This window comes from Mesoplodon bidens (genome assembly GCF_964165515.1).
Source record: "Mesoplodon bidens genome assembly, chromosome: 6".
Lineage (NCBI taxonomy): Eukaryota > Metazoa > Chordata > Mammalia > Artiodactyla > Ziphiidae > Mesoplodon > Mesoplodon bidens.
Window position 1 is genome coordinate 103,392,716 of NC_138162.1, and position 24,688 is coordinate 103,417,403.

A 24,688-nucleotide genomic window follows, 5' to 3' on the forward strand; every position below is an offset into this window, starting at 1 on the left:
GGGAGACTTCCCTTGTAGTCCCCCAGAAAAGGCAAGACTGGAACAGGGAGCTGGGCAGAAGAGTGAAGAGAGACTCGGCGCCCTCTCTTTCTTAGTCATGTGTAGGCAGTGGTTCTCACAGGCGATGGCTTGCATCAGAATCATCTGGGCAGCTTGATGAGAAATGCAGGTGCTTGGGTCCTACCCCCATAATTTCTGGTTCACTAGGTCCAGGTTGGGGCCTTGGCGTCTCTGTTTCTAACAAGTTCTCCACAAGATGCTCGTGCTACTGATGAGAGCCAGTTACTCAGCCAGCTCAGAACAGCTCTTCTCACTGGATGTTTAATCTCTGAAATACCACTAAACACATGAGACTAGTTGCCGTGCACAGAGCAAAGCCCATCAAAGTTTATCCTCATTCTCTCTCTCTCGTTTTTTTTTTTTTTTTAAGAAAAGTCTTTATCTTTTGTGTTAGATGGCATGGGACTAATGTATTACGTACAAAAATGAGAACTATGCCTCCTACTCTCTTGGTTTTCCTCAGCACTGGGAATTTGCCCCAAATAGCGTGCACTATCTCCTGAGCCTGTGGCAGCGGCTGGCAGCCTCCGTGCCATACGTGAAAGCCACAGAGCCCCACATGCTGGAGACTTACACTCCTGAGGTCACCAAAGCCTACATCACATCCCGTTTGGAATCTGTGCACATCATACTGAGGTAAGGACACTGGGGCAGCCTCCCTCTTTCCCCACAGGTGGCCTGGCGTCCGACTTGCCAGAAGATCAGACACCCAGTTGGCAAAAGCGTACTTGATATGAGTCATAGTGGAGCTACCACCATAATGGGCATTTTTTTCACGTTAGCACAATAGCTGAGGAGAGCATGAAGTCCAGAAGAGTCCTTCTCTTTAATATCCTATTCGTGTCCCTTCGTCAACCATAGCAGTAGCTTTGAGTACAGAGTATATCAGTATAATGTTTGTCCTTGCCACTGATTTCCTTTAAACATGAGAGAAGCATTGATAAGCTATAGATGACAACAATTATAATGTGTAAAATATAGGTGCTTAACGTGAACTTCTAAAGAAATAAGCAGATAAATAAGCTACACAATCCAGAGCTTACTAGAAGATGTAAGAACTCCAGGCAGCCGATCACTGACTGCATTATACTGACACATGGTTTCTGTCTTCCTTGACTACTAACTGGACCAGAAATCTATAGTAAAGAAATGTCAGACCCTTTAGAAATGACCTATATGAAATGGAGTTATTCTAGGGACTTCCTGGCGGTCCAATGGTTTAAGACTCCAAGTTTCCTGCAGGGGGCATGGGTTCGATCCCTGGTCGGGGAACTGAGATCCCACCTGCTGCATGGCGTAGCCAAAAAAAAAAAAAAAAAAGAATGAGGTTATTCTTTGTGTAGGGACCTATCTTGTATACTTTTTTCATTGGGTATTTCTCAGGGGAATTTACTTGGACTCTGAAGGTTTGGGGTGTTTTTGTTTTTTTTTTTTAACTCAGATTCTTAATTTGCTCAGAATCAAGTACATTTAATTGTCGTAAGAATTATAGTCTCAACTGTTTATGACTTGAATCATTTCAAAATCTGAGTATTTGTGAAGGCCGCCCGTTGGAAAGCACTGTTCTGTTAGCTGCATAGTTTCTATTCCTGAGGACTCAGCTAGTTTCAGCAAGGCCATGCTTGGGAGGGTTACATGTATGGGCTCTGGGCCCACGTAGCCGGTTAATAGCTGTGTACTCTTGGGCACAGTTGTAATGAGGATTAAATTACTGTGTCCCGGCCTCATGTGTGGGTCATGGTAAACGCACAGCTCTGAACTGCTTGCTGCTGTGGTGGTGCTGCTGCTGGGTTGTCATATGATGATGTAACAGTACATGGCGAACTTACGGTAAGACCTTCAGGTCTAGGAACCAGTGGATAAGGCAAGACCTGGTATACAGCCACAGTGCCTCATCTGCATTTCTGAAATTTAAGATGTGAAAATTAATTTTTCTCCTAAGTTTGGCACAAAACTCATTTGGTGGCAAAACTTGAGATGTGCTGACATGAGACCATTTATAGTCATTTTTTTAAAATTCTACTTCGGGGCTTCCCTGGTGGCGCAGTGGTTGAGAGTCCGCCTGCCGATGCAGGGGACACGGGTTCGTGCCCCGGTCCGGGAGGATCCCACATGCCGCGGAGCGGCTGGGCCCGTGAGCCATGGCCGCTGAGCCTGCGCGTCCTGAGCCTGTGCTCCGCAACGGGAGAGGCCACAGCGGTGAGAGGCCCGCGTACCGCAAAAAAAAAAAAAAAAAAAAATTCTACTTCGTGTGACTATTCATAATACTTACACATTTTGCTACAGGAATATTGTATTTGACATGCCACAGCCCAGGGAGGGTTCATATTACATGGTAGAAGCATCATAGTGCCTCCCTAAAATCTGAAGATTTCTGAATTCCAAAACACATCTGGTCACAATGACCTCACACAAGGGACAGGTTACTTGTAGTCACAAAGTTTACTATAGTCAGGAACAAACAAGAGGCTGAGAACCAAGAGCTTTTTTAGGGGTGAGAAGCATAGGACTGAGAGGATCGTGGCAGACAAATGTTAAGCGACTGGGAATTGGAAGACTAGACACCAATGGGCAGAACATACCTACGGGAGACTGAAGCTAGGTTGAGACACCTGCCTTCCACCTGTTCTTAACCTTCCTTCCTTGGTAAAAAGTGGGGTTGGGATGTGGGCCTCTACAACTGCACGGGGTGGATACATGGAGGAGAACTGCTGCGACGGAGAAATCAGTAGGCCTATTTTAAGAGAGCGCCTTCCTTCTTCCCTTGGGAGTAGAGATGGACTGGAAGATCCCCTGGAGGATACAGGTCTGGTCCAGCAGCAGTTGGACCAGCTGTCTACAATCGGGCGCTGTGAATACGAGAAGACGTGTGCGCTCCTTGTGCAGTTGTTTGACCAGTCTGCCCAGTCCTATCAGGAGCTGCTCCAGAGTGCCAGCGCCAGCCCCATGGACATTGCAGTGCAGGAGGGTGAGTGGACAGTGGACTGGGCCTGGCAGAAGGTGCTGTCAGCACGCTTTCGCTCGTTGCTACCTCTCTTTCACCTTTCCCCCCAGAATTCTTCCATCATCAGTTAGCTCCATATACACAAAAGAATATTTGATAATAAATGCCACAGGGAACTAGGGAGGAGCACCTGAAATCATACCTGCAGTGGGTATGTTTAACTTTAAGAAAGCACTGCACTGTAAACGACCCTGTCTGATAGGGGAGCCTTGGTTATCTAATGAATTTCGCCCTTGGCATCACCCTTACCAGAGCAGAGTAGTAGCTATTCTCTGGAAGAAAAGTTAAACTTTATGACTTTTTCAGTTTCTTGAGATTAAGGAAGCTCATAGTAAGAAATGAACCTCACAGTGTGGAATTTCCTCATGAAATGATCACTGGTGGTGACACTAATGGGTCTTCTTCCTGTTGCAGGAAGGCTGACGTGGCTGGTTTATATCATTGGCGCAGTGATTGGTGGCCGGGTCTCTTTTGCCAGCACTGATGAGCAAGATGCTATGGACGGTGAGCTTGTCTGTCGGTAAGTGCTCCCATGGAGGCTTCCTATTTCACTGCTATGACCCTCCCACCCGCTTTTGGGTCGTGAGACCAGGGAACTTGACATGCTTCTGTTAGTGCATTTCTCCCCATTTATAGAATATAAATATAATCTTATGAAGCTGCTTGCCCATGAAGAACTGTTACAAGTTCAAATTCAAAGCTTTTATTAAGTACAGCAACAACTATGCCTACAGTCCTTACTAAAAAACCATCTGCAGTAATTCAGCAAAGGAAATGATGGATATAGAATTAAGCATATTGGATACAGAGTGGAGAGTAGCTTTTAGTTCTGTTTAAGTGCAGTATCTCAAGAGTTAATGAAATGTGGACTGCTTTTGCCTTACCAGAGTAAGTCTAATAGGAAACTGTGGGTCTTCAACTATCCCCAAAGATGGAATTACAGAATTTCTACAGCCTTTCAAATCTCTTGACCATACACTTTCCCTCGTACAGGATCTCAAGTTACTTCGTGTTTGTGATTCTAATCTTACTAAAAACCTATAAATGAGCATCTAGTGATTTCTGAAACTTGACTTAACATAGAAATAAAAAGACAGGACTGTTTAATAGCCTGCAGAGGTTCTCAAACCTTTTCTTCAGGACTCTACCTTCTTAAAAAGTATGGAGGCCCTCAAAGAGCTTCTGTTTATGTAAGCTATATCTATCGATACTTACTGTATTAGAAAGTAAAACTGAGAAGTTTTTTAAATATTTATGAATTTGTTTAAAAGTAACAAGCCCATTTCATGTCAACATGTTTTTAATAACTTTTTTCAGAAGAAGTGAATGAGAAAACTGGCTTTATTTTAATGTCTGGCATAGTAGAAGTCAGCTGGATTCTCCTCTCTGCTTCTGCATTCAGTCTGTTGTGGTATCACACGTCTTATAGCCTCTGGAAAACCCCACTGCACCCTCATGTGAGAATGCGAGTGAAAGGGCAAATAATGTTTTAGTATTTTTATGAAAGTGGTTTTGTTACCTTGCAGAGAACTGCTACCCTGAAGGGTTCTAAACTTTCAGATGCTCTCCTTAGGGATAAACACATTTTAACATGATGCCTTAGAATGTATTGGTCCCCAGACATTTCAATGCATAATTTTTGTTCTTATTCTGAAAATCCCCATTTGTCTCTTTCCACCCCCACTTTATCTATCAGATGCCCATCTGCCCTTAGGGGCCTTAATCCTGACTCAAGTCTCCACGGCATATCACACTGGCATTTTTTGAAGAGTTGATCAAAGATTTAATAAAGATGAAATCCAATACCTTTCTGATTCTGTAGCCTGCTGTGATACTGTGTGTCATAATATAGATTGAATTTAGACAGTGTCTCATATACTGGTTCTCAACTTGAGTGTTCCAACACGATCAATGAGTCCAATTCACTCATGATGTCACAAATAGTTTACCTATTTTCACACTATCAAAATGCCAAATGACTCACTTGTAATCGCATCATTCTTATTCATCCCAGCATTCCAGTATGCTTTCTTTTGAGGGGATGGGTGCAGGGAAGAGGGATAAAGTCACAGGTAGCATATCTGTTCTTGGTCCCTGGAAGGGTTATCTGCCTGTGAACATCGTCCTTCATGTGTATCCTTTCCTTTTATGGCTCCATGAGAAAAAAGATTGAGAGCCACTGGTATTTAGTCCAATCGACCTCATTTTATAAATGAGGAAGTGGGGCTCAGAAAATAAATTGCTTTACTCAAGGTCTCACAGAAGTTTCAAGGATGACCATTACCCTGGTACTAGTGTTTTTCCCACTATTTTTAAGCAATTATGAGTTCTGCCTCTCAGGCGACTGGAAGTTTTAAACACGTAACTGGTCATTCATACTCCTCGGCTGAGGTTCCTGCAGGGCAGAAATGGAGAATTTTGTTCCCTCAGTGGAGCTTAGAGCCTGCAGAGAATGCCTTTCCAATAGGATGGGTGAGGAGAGGGGACGTGTGCCTGTTTCAGGGGAGGTTGGTTTTCTGCAGGGACCAGGATATCCTGCTGTTGAGAGAATCATTGCTCTTCCACCTCTAGGGTGCTCCAGCTGATGAACCTAACAGACTCTCGCTTGGCTCAGGCGGGTAACGAGAAACTAGAATTGGCCATGCTGAGCTTTTTTGAACAGTTTCGTAAGATCTACATTGGGGACCAGGTGCAGAAATCCTCTAAGGTAACAGACTCTCAGTTGGCTCCATTTAGTTCTCACTTCTGGTTGTGGCATTTCTGATTAAGAGAAATGACAGAGAGCAGCTTAGATACAATCTCCAGATTTTATGTATCAGGATAAACCAAATAGTTCCTCTTGGTCTGTAGAATTTGGGGAGACTCATCAAAGAATTGGGTCCATTTTTCTAGTACTTGATGTGTTTAATAAATGACCAGTCAAAACATCTGTTGGTCTCCCCCAAATTGGCAATTCTCAGTCTCTGTACATGAGGTGATGTTCAGAGCAACAAAAGGTTTTGACAGTCTTTTTGTAATTTCAGGGCTGAAGATAACTCACAGCATCTATCCAGTATTTAGTAATACTTAGAAACTAGCTCATTCCTTCAGTAAAGACTTCCCCAGCATTGTTGTCCGTTTTCTTCTTATATCTTAGCCTCCTGAATGAGGACGAAAACAATACTGGGATATGATTTTTCTAATCCGTATTTTCTGGTTACTATCTCTTCCCTAAACACACCACCAGCTGTACCGCCGACTCTCAGAAGTTCTGGGCTTGAATGATGAGACCATGGTCCTAAGCGTCTTCATAGGAAAAATGTAAGTGTTTTGGCTTGCCATCAGCAAGAGTCCCTTGCAATCCTGTTGCAACTGTAAAATGTGATCTTGGCATTGTGCTGCCAGTGCCTTGGTATTCCAGCATTGATCGTTTGCGTCAGAAAACTGTGCATTTGAGTGTGTGACAAGCTGTGCTTAGAGATATGGCCCGGCCCCAGAGCATTCCAGGCTTGTACAGGCAAGGATTTCATTTTGTTCACACGGAATCTCATCTACAGCTTCTGGAATCACGGGTGAAGCCCTGCCATGGCATTAGCAAAACAGACCTTCCTCCCCAGCGATTGGGGCTCAGCTCCTCACCAGATCACCCTGCTGCCAGGATGCCCAGAGCGGGCTTTCACTTTCTGGCACTGACTTCCACTAGGTGTGCCCCCAGGAGCAGAGTGCCACTCTAAAACAGGCTTTACTCCTCTCAAGAAGCGTAACACCCTTTGAGAGTCTTGAATCTCCAACATCTAGTGCTATTGTTTGGATTGTCATCAAAGTTGGAGCTCCTGATTGGCCCTTTTTTGGGGTTTTTTGTTTGTTTGTTTGTTTTTTAAGTTATGCCCCTTTGTTTACATTTCCCCCTTTTTAGGAGCTCAATTTATCAAAGCACACACTAGGAGCCACATAAATATATTACCCAGGGCTGTGTGCAATGTGACGTTCTGCCTCCTTCCAACCATCCCAATCCTAAACACTCGTATCCATGAGCTGGTTAATCATTTAAGATGAAAAAAGCAAAGGGGGTCTAAAGGACTCTGCCAGCCAAGAATCCAGAAGCAAGGGCTACTAGAATTCTGCAGCTGACAGTGGATGGTGCAGGTGCAGAATTGCATACGTCTGCATGTTATCACTGCCGCAGAAATCTCTTACCCTTGCTGCAGAAATCAGCCCTGGAGTGCCCCAGAATTCCAAGGGCCTGGGTATGGGCCAGTGTAGCTTTGGAACCAAGTAGTGAAGATTATCTGAAGGATAATTTTTCTAGTCAACCAAATGTAAGTACGGAGATTTTATACCCATTTTTTGTGGTTGTGATGTCTGTGAATTGGTGATGCAGATGTGTGGTGATTCTTGATGGATGATTTTCTTCTTCTCCCAACTCTCAAAGATACCAGACGTATCAAAAGTATCTCCTGCTTTTTTTTTCTTTTTGTCCTCCAGCATCACCAACCTGAAGTACTGGGGCCGTTGTGAACCAATCACCTCCAAGACACTACAGCTTCTCAATGACCTCTCCATTGGATATCCTTTTCTAAGCTGGCTTCTGGGCAAAACAGGAACTGTGGAGAGCCACAATCTTAGAAATCACGGCCTCCTCCATTTCTCTTTTAATTTAGCCGTATGTGTACTTAAGAATCTTCCATTCTCCTAGGAACCAAAGGCAATACCCAAACAGAATCCAGGAATAATTCCAGACCCTAAAAAATAAGCCAACTGACAAGCTAATAGTCTACCACAGATTTATTCCTGGCTATCTCTAAGATCCAGAAACACCCAACAGGTCTGTCTGATAGGTCCACACTCTTTGTAGCCAAGGTTTTAGCGTAGGTGGCATTAGAGTCCATCTGAATTTTTCTATCAGCTTATAGGCAGAAGCTGCCTGATTATAAACTTTGCAATCAAAGTAGCCACTACACTTCCTCTTGACTTGGACTCAGTCTGCTGTAAAGGTTGAATTGCTCTAAGACGGCCTTTCACAACCAGGGATCTGCAAGAGAAGTAAACCCTATAAAAATGATCTGAGTGACTTTTTTCTGAGTTCTCCCAAAGATCGTACATAGCTCGTCTCATTCTAAATGCATAGGAGAGAGGTTAATTCACCACACAGTGGATGCCTGACGTGGGCTTTAGGGCTTAATTCTCTCTTAGAAGCCCCACTGAGAGAAGCTACTCTAGGATATCATGATTCTTGGGGGAAACTGCTGGGTTTTATCTCTTTTCTTACAGATAGGACTTTGGTATGGGTATTCTCTCACTGATCAGTTAAATGCTGCTTAGAAGAGAACACCTGTTTTTCCCATTTGGCAGTGTCATACTCAGATGGTTAAGAAAAATAAGATAGCTGGGTATGGAATTCATAGGACTCTAACCTAGAAAGTGCTCATCCTACATTAAAGATTCTTAGTTTGCATCACACTTTCCTTGACCCTCTTCCTTTGTCTTTACATACAGTAGTGTAAGGAAACTAGTGAAGCTGAGTGCGGTACAGTTCATGCTGAACAATCACACGGTGAGTGGCTGAGCCCCTCTTCCTGGTTCTGCTCTCCAGCCACACACACTCTCTCAGCAAACAAGGGAGATGTTTACGTTGAGCTCCTCGGCCCTGCTGCCGCCAAAGGCTGTGCCCTGACTCCTGTCACACTGCCAGGTTACACTTACTGTCGTGAGAGCTGCTGTTTGGGATCCAGATAACCTGAGTTACGGTGAAGTCACCGACTGTTACTCATACGGAGATAAGTTAGTTGTGGGTAACAATAACAGGAGTTTTGTTTTTTTTTTTTTAATTTTAACACCCCTTATACCCTTAAGGAATGATAATAGAGCCATTAGCTTGAAAGGGCTCAGTAATTCGAAATTACTGGCTTGCATTCTACCTCTGACCCATGTTTTTATCTTTTTAACTTGTTTTCTTTTTTTCAATAGAGCGAGCACTTTTCATTTTTGGGTATTAACAATCAGTCCAACCTGACAGACATGCGGTGTCGAACTACCTTCTACACAGCACTTGGGCGTCTCCTCATGGTGGATTTAGGTACTGCAATAAATCCTAGAGGCTCGTGAAGTAATCTGGCATGGTTCTAAATTTTCACTTGAGGCTAGAAAACTAGATGTGGGGGAGGTTTTTTTGTTGTTTCAACGGTAACAAAACTATCTGAAATAACAGTCTGATTTCACCAAGAACAGATCATGCTATCATGGTCCCTGTAACTGGAAGAGAAAAACAGTATAAGTCTGAAGTTTTCATTTGATGTGCAGCGGTTCTAAGATTCTATTCAGAATTCTCATCTATAAAATAAGGGAATTGAGAATTGAGAATTCCTAAATGCATCTTGTTGGCCAGATAATCCCCTCCTCCCACATTGAGGTGCAACCCACCTGAGACGGCCAGCACTCCTCAGTACCCACTTCACTGGCACATGTGAACCAGGAGGGCTTAAGCGCCTTTCTGGCTCTGGTTGTGATATTAGCAGTTTGGGCTCAACTTATAAACTGAAGCTTAATAGTATCATAATTTTTTAGCTATTTAAATTTAATCCTACTAAAATTACATTATAAAACCTTCTATATTTACGAAAGATTACTTAAAAAAACAAAAAGAAAGGTATAAAAAGAAGGGCCTCCACAAGCACCTGATTCAAGTTCAAATCTCGTCTAGTTCTCATACCCCAGCCTCAGTCCTTTCTCAACTGACTATAGTTCTCAATTAAGGAAACATAAGCAACACAGTACGTTGTACACATCAGAATCTCCGATATTGAATCTTAGTGTTGAAAAAATTGGGGCATCCCTGGACTAGGTGATTTCTGCCATGACGATTTTTCTAGTTTAAAAATTATTTCTATACATACATTTTATTCTGAAATTGCTACTAGTACCTATCGGGATTATCAAGGGACACCCTCTGAATTATCCTTGGGTCTGCGCATCTGTCATACCATCTTATTTTCCATGCATACACAGCCTTGCATTTTTTTGTACTGGGGTCACACCCCGGGTTGTTTTCCTTGCAGGAGAAGATGAAGATCAGTATGAGCAGTTCATGCTGCCGCTCACAGCAGCATTTGAGGCTGTGGCCCAGATGTTTAGTACTAATAGTTTCAACGAGCAAGAGGCAAAGGTGAGTCCTTCCCCCACTGATTGAACAGCTTCGGGTTGAGGGCAGTCCCTGAGAGAGACCAGATTGGGTGGCACTGCAGAAAATAGTGCTTCTCCGTAAACTTTCCACTAATTTAGCTTTTTACTCAATCTCTTGGACTTCAAGGATTTTGAAATTGAACCAGTGTAAGTTTATAAACTCTATTTTTATGTTAAAGTGTGTTCTTAAACAGCCCTTAGGATTTTTTATCTAAGTTTTTAAATGTATTAGCATCAAGTTATTTTATATGTTTTCTCATTGCCTTTTTAATCTCTGTTGTATATTTAGTTATGCCCCCTTTTCATTTTCAATACTGCTTATTAGTGCTTTCTCTCTTTTTTCTAGATGTCTTGCCAGAGATTTGTCACTTTTTGCTTGGTTTTCGCTCCGTTTTATCTGTGTTTTGTATTTCATTCATTTCTACTCTTCATCTCTATCTTCATGCTTCTTCCTTGGTGTTATTCTGTGGTTGTAACTTCTTAACTTTCCAGCCCTTCTTTCCTGATGTAATCATTTAAAGCTATAAATATCCCTCTAGGTATATTATTCCACAAGTGTGTTTTGGTTTTGGTTTTTTTAATTGGCATAAAAAACACATAAAACTTACTGTCTTAGCCATTTTTAAGTGAATGGTTTAGTAGCATTAAGTATATTCATATTGTTGTGGAACAGGTCTCCAGAATCCACAAGTCTTCTTTGACCCATGAGTCATTTAGAAGGGTTTGTGAATTTCCATCCAAATGGAATTTTAAAGTTACCTTTAGTTATTAATTTCTGGCTGTCAGAATGGTCATTTCTTGGTTTTTTGCTTTCCTCATCTTTTTACTTCATGCACACCTGCTCTCTTTACCTATAGATCTCTGTACCCAAACCAGAAAACACTAGACTATTAATATTTGTAGGACTTTTTTGCAGTGTTCATAATGACCCTGATACTGAATTTTAGACCCACCAAATAGCCCAGGGGTATTGCCCCCCAAAGTGCCAGACTTTACCTGACACTCTAAAATTCTCCTTTTCATCTTTCGAAAGCCTCTTAGTTTTCTCTCTCCAGATTAGCAGGTAAGTCAGAGAGCAACACCATTTGCCCAACTCTCTCCTCTTTACTCCAGCGTTCTGGGGTCTGAGATGGGTACCATTCCAAGCTAAGGTTAATGTGGAACAGATCAATAACAGGATAGAGTATCAACCACTGTCAAGGATAAGTGAGGGATATCAGTGAACATCAGCCCTTTCCCCCATCAAAAAACAAGTAAAATTAATGAAAGAACCACCTTGGCCATGAACTACAACCATCGCCATATCTTTGTCATGCCTCATATAACAAGTCTTTTAGATTGCCCATGTCTTAGACTTAAAATTGAGCTTATGTTATCTGTTCAGGAATAGAACTGTTTGCTTAAAGCAGACTGTTAGCAGAAGTACAGACATTTTTGATAAATGAGTCAGGATACCCAACTGTGCCTACTGATGATTGTTAGCTTTTGAAAGCGGTTATATTGCTGTTCAGAGCCCACTAGTAAAAGTTCTACTGAGAAAGAGAGCACTGGATTTGGAGTCTTGGTGTTGTAAGTCCTAACCCTGGCCCTCTTGCTACCTGCCAGCACAACTATGGGCAAATTATTTAACCTCATTGGGTCTCACTCTTTTTCTCTAGAAGTATAGTATTAGTACTTTATAGGTCCAAGGTCCAGCACATCAGTCTAATTTCCAGACCCCCCAACCAAAGGGCAGATACCTGTAGACTCTTGTCTTGCTTCTGGCGGAGTCTGCATTTGCATTCCTGTGGCACTGGCACCTTTGTAGTTAGATGTGGACCAGACCTTTAGGAATATGCTTCTTCTCCCTCTTCTTGTATGTACTTTTTTGCCTTTTTTCCCCCTACCTCTTCTTGAATAAGCTTTTTTGCTTTTCTACTTTTTACATATGATTTATCACATTAATGTCTTAAAATTTTATCAGCCTCTATTTTTGCCATGATGGGCCAGGAACCATCCCTTTCTCTTGGTATAAAAAGCTTCCAAAACTAATTTTCCAAGTGAAAAGATTCCATTCTAGTATGGAAGAGATCGATTGAGAATATTTGGGAAGGAGTATCTGTTGAATGATGGGAGGAAGAATTTGATTACAGATATGTGAAATCCCCGTCAGGTGGTTATAGGTTTGGTTTTTCTTGTATCTTAACATATTTTTGCCTTCTACTACAGCGAACTCTAGTTGGCCTAGTAAGAGACCTGAGAGGGATAGCTTTCGCCTTCAATGCCAAGACCAGCTTCATGATGCTGTTTGAATGGATGTATCCTAACTCAAACTAGGAGCGTACCACAGCAAGCCTTGACTGGAGTGTGAATGGGTGATGAAGTCATCAGGGAAGGTGGGGGGAAGGAGTTGTGAGGCAAAAGAAGGTGAAGAGTTACCCAGAAGGCCTGCCATATGTCTTGTAAGCTGTCATCCCACAGTGGTCCAATAATATGATGCCGCCTGCTTTGGTCACTGAGATTGGGAAATGAGTGAGGTGGCTTCTCAGTTTCTCTTTTGGGTCCCAGTTATATAAATGCCTGTGGAATTGCTGTATGTGAATTTTGCTACACTTAGAAAAGAGAGACATTTCAATCTACTAAAAAAAGATAGCTGTACTAGGAATTAGAAAGTCTGACCTTACTAACTTCATAACCTTGAACAAATCACTTCAAATCTAAGTGCCTCTGTTTCTCAGATAGTTATGTAAAGGAACTAGCTGCTTCCCTGTCACATTACAGAAGTGGTAAGAGGATAGAAGAATATGAAATATATTGTGCTCCTCAGAAGAAAGGCATTATGTAAATTACAATGTGTCGTTAGATGCCTATTACAAGTTAAAGGACACACAATCACTTTAGCATCTTCTGGTTAGAAACACTCTTAAGATTAGCAAGCAAGAGACAGGAAATTAGAGAACTATAATTTGGCAGTTTGTGCTTGACCGGTGCTGAGAAATTATTTTAAATTCTGTACCTTTCTGGATTCAGAATTCTTCCTTAGCTTTTCGTTTACAGCTACCCATCCTACATGCCAATTCTCCAGCGGGCAATTGAGCTATGGTACCATGATCCAGCCTGTACCACACCTGTGCTCAAGCTAATGGCTGAATTGGTTCATAATAGGTAAGCAGGGAGATTTTCAAAGGGTACAGCTGCCCTTTTATCTGAGAGATCCCTAAGATAATTTGCCTTATCTAGTGTTTACAGCAGATTGTGGAAGATATTAAGATTCACTGCTATCAAAATTTGAAAACCTCTAGAAGATTACAGTGTATGTTTTTATTTGTTTGAAAGAAGGGTGTCCCCAACCACACAAAGCCATAGCTGCATGCAGGAAATAAGTCACTTTAAAAAGAGTCTCAAGACAGCCACTCTTAAGAGAAGTGAATTTGGCAACCAAAATTCTGATTTCCCTGCCCACGTGTATAAAAGTTAACATTTAGTGATGGTGCCACGTCCATCACATTCCACAGTTCACATTTCCTAGAGACTACTGAGAGGGAGGCAGACGTGTCAGAACTCTTTCTGCAGAAAGGGATTTGTTAGGCAGATTACAGCTGGACTGGTAAAGATTTATCTTGAAAGTGAGAAAGATTTCCAAAATACCACATTTTAGATTTGCCCAGCAACTTAGGGATGGAAAGGAAAGAAAATTCTAGCACCTTGACTTCACTAGAATTTCAGGTCTGTATCTGCCTCTTAAGGCACCCTGAGAATTAATAATTTTTAAAACTGTCTTAGTGAAGAAGTGGGTAATATTCATAGAAGCTATAGCCTCCCATGAGGCTTATAGTTAAGACTTATTCATTTATAAAATAGACATTTAAGAACATCTACTCTTTGCCACTTAGGCACTTTCATATCGATTGTGCCAGACAAAACCTCTGCCCACTTAGATGTTGCATTCTGGGGGGATGACAGACAGTAAAAAAAAAAGTGTGGAAGATAATTTCAGACAGTGGTACGTGCTATGAAAAAAGTTAAATAAGGTAATAAAACAGAGGGGAATTGGAAGGAGAGAAGGCCTCTCAGAGAAGGTAATATGAATGAGCAGAAAGATTCTGGTATCCTGCAAGGATAAGGGGGAAAAGCATTCTAAACAGAAAACAACTGCAGAGGTCCCAAGATGCGATGAACTTGTTGGGACTTGAGACAGCAGAATGCCACTGGCTGGAGCCTGGTGGAGGAGGGGAGGCCAAGGTAGGTGACGAGTCGGGCAGATCGTGTGGGGACTCAGTACAGCAGTGGTGAAGAATGGCGTGTACTCTCATGACACGGGAAGCTACTGGAGTATACTAAGCAGGAATTAAAATGATATCATGACGTTATTAAAAGGTGTCATTCTAGCTACACGTGGAGAATGAGACTACAGGGGCAAGAGTGGAAGCAGAAGGACCACACAGGAGACGGGTGGGTTCAGGGCATATTGCAGAGCTGGCTCTTGATGGATTCTGTGTAGGGAGGGGAGGAAGAAAGAATCAAGAGGACTTCTGGGTTTGAGACCTTACCAGCCACGAGGTCCGTGACGCTCATTAAGCAGTAGAACACACCAAGGAGGAGGAGCTCTGGTCTAGGGTACAGTCAGGAACCCAAAACTCAGGTTGTTGACATTGTTTGCCCTCCTGACCTCACTCCCCTTGTAACATTCTCAGTCCCTTTACAGCTTTTCCTCTTCTAAAGTGGACGCGATGCCCATACCCCTCCTTCAGTTGCTACTGAAGCTGTAAAGGTGAATGTAGATGAAAGTCTGAAGGGCTGTGAGTTAGTACGACCAAGAAGTGACTGCGATAAAAGCTAAACTTTAAGCAAATTGAGAATTTTAAGAGAATAATTTTATCTACTGCCTCATATTCTTTGTTTCTTTTAAATGTTTTCAGTTTGAGCAGCAGAACTTGAATCTAGTATGTTGGTCTTCAAGATACAAGCTACGTCACTGGTTATCTTGGGTTAACTTGGTTATTTCACATTAGGATAAGTAATCTGCATGTCTTCGTGCAAAAAGTATCACCTAACGTACTCAGGGGAGAGCCTGAAGTAGCCTAGTCTTCCAGCAACATACCTCCGACTTTGTCTCCTCTGTGTTCTCTGCTCAGATCCCAGCGACTCCAGTTTGATGTCTCTTCCCCCAACGGCATCTTACTCTTCAGAGAAACCAGCAAGATGATAACAATGTATGGTAAGTGCTTACGAGGAGCAGAACCCCGGAAGTGAGTTCCAGCTCAGTCACCACACTCTGCAGCATGGGTCTCATACGCTCGTGTCACAGCGCCAGCTGGTGCCAAGAGGATTGAGGCAGTGTGTGAACTGTCAGTTAGCACATGATTGAGTAAATATGTATCTTGTCTACTCAGGCAATCGCATCCTGACACTAGGAGAGGTCCCGAAGGATCAGGTCTACGCACTGAAGCTCAAGGGCATCTCCATCTGCTTCTCCATGCTGAAGGCCGCTCTCAGTGGGAGTTACGTCAATTTTGGAGTCTTCCGTCTCTATGGGGATGATGCCTTGGACAATGCTCTACAGACCTTCATCAAGCTGCTTCTCTCTATTCCCCACAGCGACCTCCTGGTAAGCCCTAAGCTTCGTTGACAGGGTCCGAGCCCTACATCATGTCAGTCTTTTTTTTTTTTTTTCCTGCTGTGACCATGATTGAATGTTTCTCTGAAGCTGGCTCCACCTAGGTCTTCTGTCTTCCCGTCTGAAGGGAGCTAAGCTATTTTATTGAAGATCTTGCTCCACACGTGCTGAGGTACACAGCAGCTAAGCTGATTTTCATCCTCCTTCTCCCACAGGATTACCCCAAGCTCAGCCAGTCTTACTATTCACTACTGGAAGTCCTGACCCAGGACCACATGAACTTTATTGCAAGCCTGGAACCTCATGTCATCATGTATATTCTCTCTTCCATTTCTGAAGGACTTACTGCACTTGGTAAGCACCTGGGTGGGCGGGCGGGTGAGTTGGTTGGTTGGTTTTTACCACTTAACTAAACAGAAGGGAGAGTCTTACCCCAGCATCCAAAAGGATTACTGCTTTGGGGAGCGCACCCTAACAACAGAGTGTATAAATTCATGGGTACGTTCTCACGCAGCAAATACTTAGTGATGCCCTCCTACGGACCAGGCACTATGGTTGGCACTAAGGGTACACTCATCAGTCCTTGTCCTTTAGGAGCTTCTTATCTGGTAGATGAAACAGACAACTGCCTGTTTACCACCTTCACTTACGTACACACAGCAGTAGGCTAAGTACGGAGTGCTGTGGGAGGGCTCAGGAAGAATACCTAAACTCCCGGCTTTGAGGAGGTAGGGTCCTGCAAGGCTGGCTGAAAAAGCTGGCATTCAAAGCGTAAACCTAACAGCCGAACCGGCATTATCAGATTAGTGGAGGAAGAAGCTTCCTAGCAGCAGGAACAGCGAGCACTAGCACCTGTTGGCAAAAAAAACCCCAGGAAATCCAGATGGCTGGCACACTTGTGAAGAGAAGAGGAGGAATGAAGTGAAGCTGGAGGGAGAGAAGCAGGGGCAAACCTGGAGATCACAAAGGCTGCCCTTAAGCCATATCAGTACGTTTGGGTTCTATCCTTAGGGCAGTGGAAGGTTTTACACAGCTAGCTCCGTAAGTTTTTTCATCCGATTCTACCTGGTTCTTGTCAACCATTTTGTTACCAAGCTGCGTTCCAGCAGTCTTAGTCAGTGTGTATGTGTTCAGAGAATACAGTACCTTTTTATCTTAGGCTGAGCAAAACATAAATAGGAAGATGAAGTCAACTGCAAAATAATCACGACATATTGCAAATGACAGAGAATGACTTTTGGATTGTCTATCGTGGTGAGTTAGCCACACCTCTGCTCTGGGCCACTTAAGTCAACTGCAAAATTATCATGAAATATTGCAAATGCACAGAGAATGACTTTGGATTGTCTACTGTGGTGAGTTAGCCACACCTCTGCTCTGGGCCACTTCTTTGATACGCACTTACCTCCAGCAGGGGGCGTAGCCGTATCTAGAACAGTCCAGCCAGGGTATCAGACCCTGCTTTGGAAGGCTGTTTTTTAGCTTCTTGAAAATAGAGGAACCTCTGCATGAACGGAAGCAGCATGCTTTACTATTTTAGTCCTGTGGCCTGTGCCTCACCTAGTCAGCTCTGTCTGCAGGCTGTGCTGCAGTGTCCCCTTAATAAAATGAATAGACAAGTCTGCAGCTTCCCACCACACACTCCCCCGGAGATGCTATAGATAAACAAATATTACAGTGCCCCACTCTAACAAACTGTAGGTGTTGATAGGCTGTATTAAGCTGGGTTTAGTGACAATCACCCAGGTAACTCAGAGTATAGGCTCACACCTCAGACTTGGATTCTAATCACAGCTCTTCCAGTGACTAGCAGTGTGACCTTGAGGCAAGTCACATAACCTCTCCAAACTTCAGTTTACTCATTGGTAAAATGGAACACCTACCTCCTGGAGTTCTCAAGAGGATAAAATAGAGATGATAACCTATGAAGTCCTTAGCACAATGTCTGGCACAATAAAAGTACTTGCTATATTGTAAGCTATTTGATATTTTTTATGAAGCAGAAGACATAAATCCACATCATATGGGGTCAATAATTTCAATATTGTTTATATTATTATCTATTATGACAGGCTTATTTTCAGACTCAGAATTGGACCTTGCTGTATGATGAGGGTGAGAGGTTAATAGGCAGCATCCCAAGCCGTGGTCTTGGCTGCACTGACCACAGTTCTGACTGGGGCCCTCTGTGGGATCTCAGCTAAGGGCAACTCATGTTCACCCAAGTCACCATAAGCAGCTCAGTATCCCTGCTCTATTCCACCCCTGCCCGTCTTTCTTCCAGACACCATGGTATGCACAGGCTGCTGCTCCTGCCTGGACCACATTGTGACATACCTCTTCAAGCAGCTTTCACGTAGCACCAAGAAGAGGACGACGCCCCTGAACCAGGAGAGTGACCGCTTTCTGCATATCATGCAGCAGCATCCAGAGATGATCCAGCAGGTAAGGAGCATGAGGGCTAGGAGGCAGTGTGGGGGTCCCACGGTGGGAGGACCTCTCTGTGAGAGAGGAGAGGCCAAGCAAGATGAAGAGTCTGACTAACATCTCACCTGGTTCATGCTGCCAAGGTGAATTTTACACCTTAAAATGGCAGTGGATTTTCAGTTACCTGAGTAATCATTGGATATGGATATAGAAAATCTGAAAAAATCAAATTCTGAATTCTTCTCCAAGTGTCACACTAACCCCCATGCCTTGGGCCTATCCCATGAGCACTGTCCTCCTTCCGTGACAGTGACTTTGCTCATCCATTGCTGTAAATGGAGCATGAGTTAGCAGTATCCAGCTGTAAAACTTGTACTGCCACTTGCAAAACAGAAACAAGAGTGCAGGACAGGGAATTCCCTGGCGGTCCAGTGGTTAGGAGTCCAAGCTTTAACTGCCAAGGGCGTGGGCTCGTTCCCTGGTTGGGGAACTAAGATCCCCGCAATCCTCGTGGCGATTGTACCACCTTTGCTTTCAATTTTAAAAAAAAGAGGGGCTTCCCTGGTGGCACAGTGGTTGAGAGTCTGCCTGCCGATGCAGGGGACATGGGTTTGTGCCCCGGTCCGGGAGGATCCCACGTGCCGCGGAGCAGCTGGGCCCATGAGCCATGGCCGCTGAGCCTGCGCGTCCGGAGCCTGTGCTGCGCAACGGGTGAGGCCACAGCAGTGAGAGGCCCGCGTACCGGGGGGAAAAAAAAAAGAGTGCAGGACAAAAAGAGATAACTGACCACATGGAGATCAAACCATATGCTTACCATTATTTTATTTGTATACAACATCTTTTCAAAAATAAGATTTGCAGGAATATACCAGATAAAAATACATAAGGAGGGCTTCCCTGGTGGTGCAGTGATTAAGAATCCGCCTGCCAACGCAGGGGACACGGGTTCGAGCCCTGGTCCAGGAGGATCCCACATGCTGCGGAGCAACTAAGCCCGTGCGCCACAACTACTGAGCCTGCACTCTAGAGCCCGCAAGCCACAGCTACTGAAGCCCATGAGCCACAACTACTGAAGCCCGTGCGCCTACAGCCCGTGCTCCGAAACAAGAGAAGCCATTGCAATGAGAAGCCCGCCACTGCAACAAAGAGTAGCCCCCGCTCACTGCAACTAGAGAAAGCCCGCACACAGCAACGAAGACCCAACGCAGCCAAAAATACATAAGGAGGGCTTCCCTGGTGGCGCAGTGGTTGAGAGTCTGCCTGCCGATGCAGGGGACACGGGTTTGTGCCCCGGTCCAGGAAGATCCCACATGCTGCGGAGCGGCTGGTCCCGTGAGCCATGGCTGCTGAGCCTGCGCGCCCAGAGCCTGTGCTCCGCAGCGGGAGAGGCCACATCAGTGAGAGGCCCACATACCAAAAAAAAAATAAATAAATAAGGAAAAAGAATCAGTGGAAGCAGACTTTTAGGCAGTAATATTTTAACCAATCTCATCTTTGTCTACGTTGTTCTCTAAAGGAGTAGTGAACATCCCCAAAATGCTGTAAAGCTCTCTCTTCTGAGAAAAGATCCCAGGAGCTATAGTGCAAGGTGATTTTGCCTATTCTAATCATTTACTTGACCCATCCCATTACCCACAGAACTCTGGGTTAACTGGAAAGGCCCATTTTTAATTGAATTTTCAAACCAATTTAAAGAACAAGAAAGGAAATATCTTAGAAACAAAACTTACCTTGTAATAGAAGATTTAAATGAAGCTTCACGAAATATTCGTCTGGTTTACTCTAGACAGAAAAGGCCTTCAAGCTAATAAGCGCCTCTGTCTGGAATCTGTGATTCCCCTCGAGCAGCCAAACACTAGCTCACCGCCTCCGACTCTCCATTTCCAGATGCTGTCCACGGTGCTGAACATCATCATCTTCGAGGACTGCAGGAACCAGTGGTCTATGTCCCGACCCCTGCTTGGCTTGATACTGCTTAACGAAAAGGTGAGAGAACAGCTCCCTGGTGTCCAGGGCACCCCACGGTGGTGAAAGAGGGAAAGGGCCCATTTTCTGAGCATGGCCTATTCATGCTCTGAACAGCGTATAATCGCTTAACGGTTAGAAGTCAGCACCTGTGGCAGTTCAGACAAAAGGGAAAGGATGAGGAGGTGTGACCAGGAGAGAAGATACCTAGAGGTCACAGCACCTGAGGCCTAAGTTCTAGTTCCAGCTCTGCCATAAACAGACATAAATAAGTCTAGAGATTCCTATAAAAGAAGAATCTGGATCAGATGACCCTCATAGCATTTACAAATTTAAAATTCTAGATTTTTAAGTAAGATAAAGATTATTATCCTACAGGTGCTTGCTTGAACTTTAAAAAAAAAACAAACAAGTATCCAATTTTAATAGATATTCCATTTCTTGGAGGAGAACACTCCTTCCATTCTGCAGATGATGGAGGGCTAGTCAGCCTTTCCCCATCTTCTCTCCTTACTGCCCCCCCCACTTTGCCCTACAGTATTTTTCTGACCTAAGGAACAGTATCGTGAACAGCCAGCCACCAGAGAAGCAGCAGGCTATGCATCTGTGTTTCGAAAACCTGATGGAAGGCATTGAGCGAAATCTTCTAACGAAAAACAGAGACAGGTGAGTGTAGAAGGCTCTGGCAAGAAGCCCTAGGCAAGTGTTACTTTTCAAGTCACTGAACTGAGGGAGACTCCTTAAGTCTTTTAGAGCCCGTCTAAAGCAGTGCTGCCCAACAGAAAAGTAATTTTAAATTTTCTAGTTGCCACAACTAAAAAGGGTAAAAAAGAAACAGACAGCATTCGTTTTAATATATTTTATTTAACCCATGTATCCAAAATAATATCATGTCCATGTGTAATCAATATTTTTAAATTGAGAATTTTAAGATTCTTTTTATTGTACTAAGTCTTCAAGATCCTGTGTATTTTACACTTAACAGGGCATCTCAATTCATATGCTACATTTTCATCGCAAATACTTGATTTGTATTTAGATTTCATAAAACTTACAGTTGCAATTAGATTCCCATACTCAAGTTGTTCCGAACATACTTAGAAGTTGTCCAATAACTGAATTGAACGTCAGGTTTTTCTAAATTGATATTTAAATTTTCTTTAATTTTAATTTATTTGAAATATGGCAATTTAATTAAGGTGCGATTGGGGAACTGAATTTTACATTTCTTTTAATTGGATTCAGTTCCTCAGGTGCACTGAGCACAGTTCAAGTGGTCTACAGCCACGTGTGGCTAATGGCTGCCATACTGGACAGCACAGGTCTCTTGGCATTAAGAAATGAGACAGCTTCATCCTCTCCCAGCCCTCACTTCGTGAGGGTTACTTCCCGTCTCTGTCAGTGAGATTCCTTTTGTGCTGCCATGAACCCAAGGTGATCCTCAGAGCCCCAGATTTGACCAGATCTCGAGGCCTGCCATGAAGTTGTCAGGTAGAAAGGGGTGCAAAACTAGCCCAACTTTCCCTTAAAGTCTTAAGACTGAGATTAACTGACCTTAGAAACAGAACCGATTCATACGTTCTGCCTCTCAGTAGCCACTTGTCTGCTAGAAACATTTTAGGCAAAGATCTTTCCCTTCCACCCTGCTCCCCCAACCTACATGCATCCTCTCTGTAGGTTCACCCAGAATCTGTCAGCATTCCGTCGAGAAGTCAACGACTCAATGAAGAATTCCACTTACGGCGTGAATAGCAATGATATGATGAGCTGACACCTTCTTGGACTCTACCTGTACAGAGCAGCGTCCCTTTGGTCTGGCCCAGAGGGGCGAACAATTACAACGGAGAGGGCCTGGCTGATCCTGGCCCTCTCCTCCAGGGGTGTGGGGAAAATGGCAAAGGTCAACTAGCTTCTTCCCCAGGGAATAGGGGTGTGAGTGCACTCACTAGGGGGGCAGGGCGCTGCTGGTTCCTGGGGGATTGGGTGGGAAGGGTGGTGGGAGGAGATAGAGACACAAATGTGTGAGACTCCAGTCCCCTCCTCCTGGGGCCGCCCACGGGGAAAGAACCCCAGTGTCCTGTCACAACCTGCCTTGTATAAACATGTACATTTTTTCATAACATTTTGAACAAGGTTTATATTGACTCAAGTTTAAAAACAAAGTGTGACTGAAAAATTTTTACAGAGTCTAGTGCACCAATGCTGATGTGAGGGGTTATGTATGCGAGTGAGGAAAAAATGTGTATTCTGGTGGCCTGAAGCTTTACTGGACGAGGATGTGTGAACGTGCAGAGATATATTTAGTGACACAGTGTAGAGAGGCAAAAAAAAAAAAAAAGTAAAAAAAAGTAAAAATTCCAAATGTATATTTTTTCTTATTACCCTTTCCTTGCCCCCCAAATTATCACTTCCTGTTACTGTATCACCCTTGTTATTAGGAACTCGAAGCCATGCGGAGCACCATCCCTCCCCCTTCAGCCTAGATGCTGCCCTAGGTCCCTTGGCCTCTTGCGGCGACAGACAACTCCAGCTAAAAGTGTTTGGTGTTCTTAGCTTCATCCTCTTTCCCACTTTGCTTATCCCCATCCTCAGACAGACATACGCCTCTTGCTTTTAAAAGCCAGATGTAACTCTATGATTTAGGGTTCTTGGTCTCTGCAGAAGTGGAGACCAGAGAGAAGGAATTGAGCCAGTTGCTCTCCTGTTGAGCAATTTGGATGAGTCCACCAGAGGCCCAGTCGTGTGTGGCCAACAACTTTTAGTCTTCCCCAGCCCTCGAGGCAGTGTGTGTGGATGTGTGCGTGTGGATATTTATATATGTACCCTGCACTCGTGAATGTATGAACTGGAGGAAGTTACTACAGCGGAGGGGTTCTTAATAACAAGGTCTACCTAGCATGAAGTATTTAACATTTTCCCACCCCTTTAAAAATATACATTTTTATAAAAAGAAAACCATAATAAATGTTTTGAATATTAAAAAAATTAACCTACGGAGGAAAATTAATGGAGAAAGCTATTTGCCTTGTACTTTTTCCACAATTGTTGCTGCTAGTTGTACGCATCTCTAGTTCAGCTCCTGCCCATGGGACACTCATCAATTAGGTTTTTTTTTATTTCTCTCCTCTACCCCAGAAACAAGCCTGTTAATTTTTTTTTTCCTTCTCCTCTGGCGACTGTGTGGTGAATCCTTTCTTGCGTGATCAGGTTGCGGATAGACTTGTAAGGGTGTTTGCTGCATACAGTGTAAGCATTGTGACCGCCAATAAACTTCAATGGTTTCTACTGACCTGGTTTCAGCAATCAAGTCTAGTGTGTCTGCAGGGACATGTCTCACTCTGAACTCATGAAGATGTTTGAAACATGCATTCCTAAAAGCCAGTGGGTGACAGGCACCCCTCAACCTTGTGAAATTAGCTTCTCATTGGACTAAGTCTGACTCAATGTCGTTTAAAAATAGGATTCGTTTAGTTGATATATATCTGTATATAAAAAATACGCTGGGTCCACAGTTATAAAAGTGAAGCCACTTTACGAGCTTCTAGGTGGTAACCAAGAAAGAAGTGATAATTGCAGAAATCCCAGTTTAGTTAATGTTCTGACCTATGCTCCTTAATGTGGGCTGGGTTTCACTCATTAGACCCTGACAAGTTCAAGGATAAGTGTTATCCCCTAAAATACTTGGCAGACCTCATGAGCCAGAACTGTCAAATGAAGAACACTACCATGAACAGGGACTGTTTCTCATCCCCCATGCTATGTAGTACCTAGGTGTTAAAGAATTTAGTTGCCAGGAACATTGAAAAGTATTAAGGTTCTGCGATACCTACCTGTACCTTAATGCAGAGTTGTAATCAATAATCACAGACTCTATCCAGAGAGCCACTCTTGTCCACTAGACATACTGCTACCTTTGTCTGCTGTTTCGGTCTCTGGCCCAAAGTTATTTCACAGCCCCCCCCACCAAAAAATGTATTCTAATAGCTGGAAGGCAAATAGAATTGATTCATCTTAGCCAAGTCTATCTCTAAACCTAATAGAAAATGGTCAGCCTGCATTAATATGTAGAACACACCAGTCACATGTTCCAGTGACCTGGAATTCTAACTCTGCAGTAAATAAGACAAAAAAATAACTTTCTCACGGGTACTTGAAGAAGAAACCCTCTCCCTCAACTATCCTGAGCTGCTGATTGACCAGCAAAACCCCATACCCCTCTTTCCTTCCACAAAAACAATTTCAGAAGAAACTCACCAGAGATGGTGTCTCTTCAGTGCAGCCCTAAGCACAGTCCAGTCATGACTAACTGCCATAGGTAAAATCTTCCCCAACCACATCAAACTTTTGAAACAGTGAAGCTGCTCCTTTCTTAATTGACAGTTATAAGAAGGTTACCCAGAAAATAGCCTTTCTTTCTGATAAGTTACCAGCAATTTCACATGACTCAACCTAGTAAGTGTGAAAGCCAGTTATCTTTA

General features: G+C 43.5%; 1 protein-coding gene across 2 annotated transcripts in view; it reads left to right on the forward strand.

The window, feature by feature from the left end:
• The window catches only part of XPO7 (exportin 7), an 85,654-nt gene extending 62,155 nt beyond the window's left edge, over nucleotides 1–23,499 (forward strand). The window contains exons 11-28 of one of the 2 annotated variants that reach the window (XM_081236692.1): nucleotides 524–696; nucleotides 2,835–3,028; nucleotides 3,479–3,584; nucleotides 5,636–5,771; nucleotides 6,291–6,364; nucleotides 7,529–7,609; nucleotides 8,534–8,597; nucleotides 9,011–9,119; nucleotides 10,099–10,205; nucleotides 12,431–12,519; nucleotides 13,259–13,366; nucleotides 15,337–15,419; nucleotides 15,595–15,809; nucleotides 16,034–16,172; nucleotides 18,103–18,263; nucleotides 20,133–20,231; nucleotides 20,749–20,876; nucleotides 21,888–23,499. In XM_081236692.1, coding sequence (XP_081092818.1) covers nucleotides 524–696; nucleotides 2,835–3,028; nucleotides 3,479–3,584; nucleotides 5,636–5,771; nucleotides 6,291–6,364; nucleotides 7,529–7,609; nucleotides 8,534–8,597; nucleotides 9,011–9,119; nucleotides 10,099–10,205; nucleotides 12,431–12,519; nucleotides 13,259–13,366; nucleotides 15,337–15,419; nucleotides 15,595–15,809; nucleotides 16,034–16,172; nucleotides 18,103–18,263; nucleotides 20,133–20,231; nucleotides 20,749–20,876; nucleotides 21,888–21,981 — 2,160 coding nt within the window. In that variant the 3' untranslated portion in view covers nucleotides 21,982–23,499. The remainder of the gene's footprint in view (nucleotides 1–523; nucleotides 697–2,834; nucleotides 3,029–3,478; nucleotides 3,585–5,635; nucleotides 5,772–6,290; nucleotides 6,365–7,528; nucleotides 7,610–8,533; nucleotides 8,598–9,010; nucleotides 9,120–10,098; nucleotides 10,206–12,430; nucleotides 12,520–13,258; nucleotides 13,367–15,336; nucleotides 15,420–15,594; nucleotides 15,810–16,033; nucleotides 16,173–18,102; nucleotides 18,264–20,132; nucleotides 20,232–20,748; nucleotides 20,877–21,887) is intronic. The other variant, XM_081236693.1, reaches the window with a different exon arrangement.
• The last annotated feature ends 1,189 nt before the right edge of the window (nucleotides 23,500–24,688 follow it).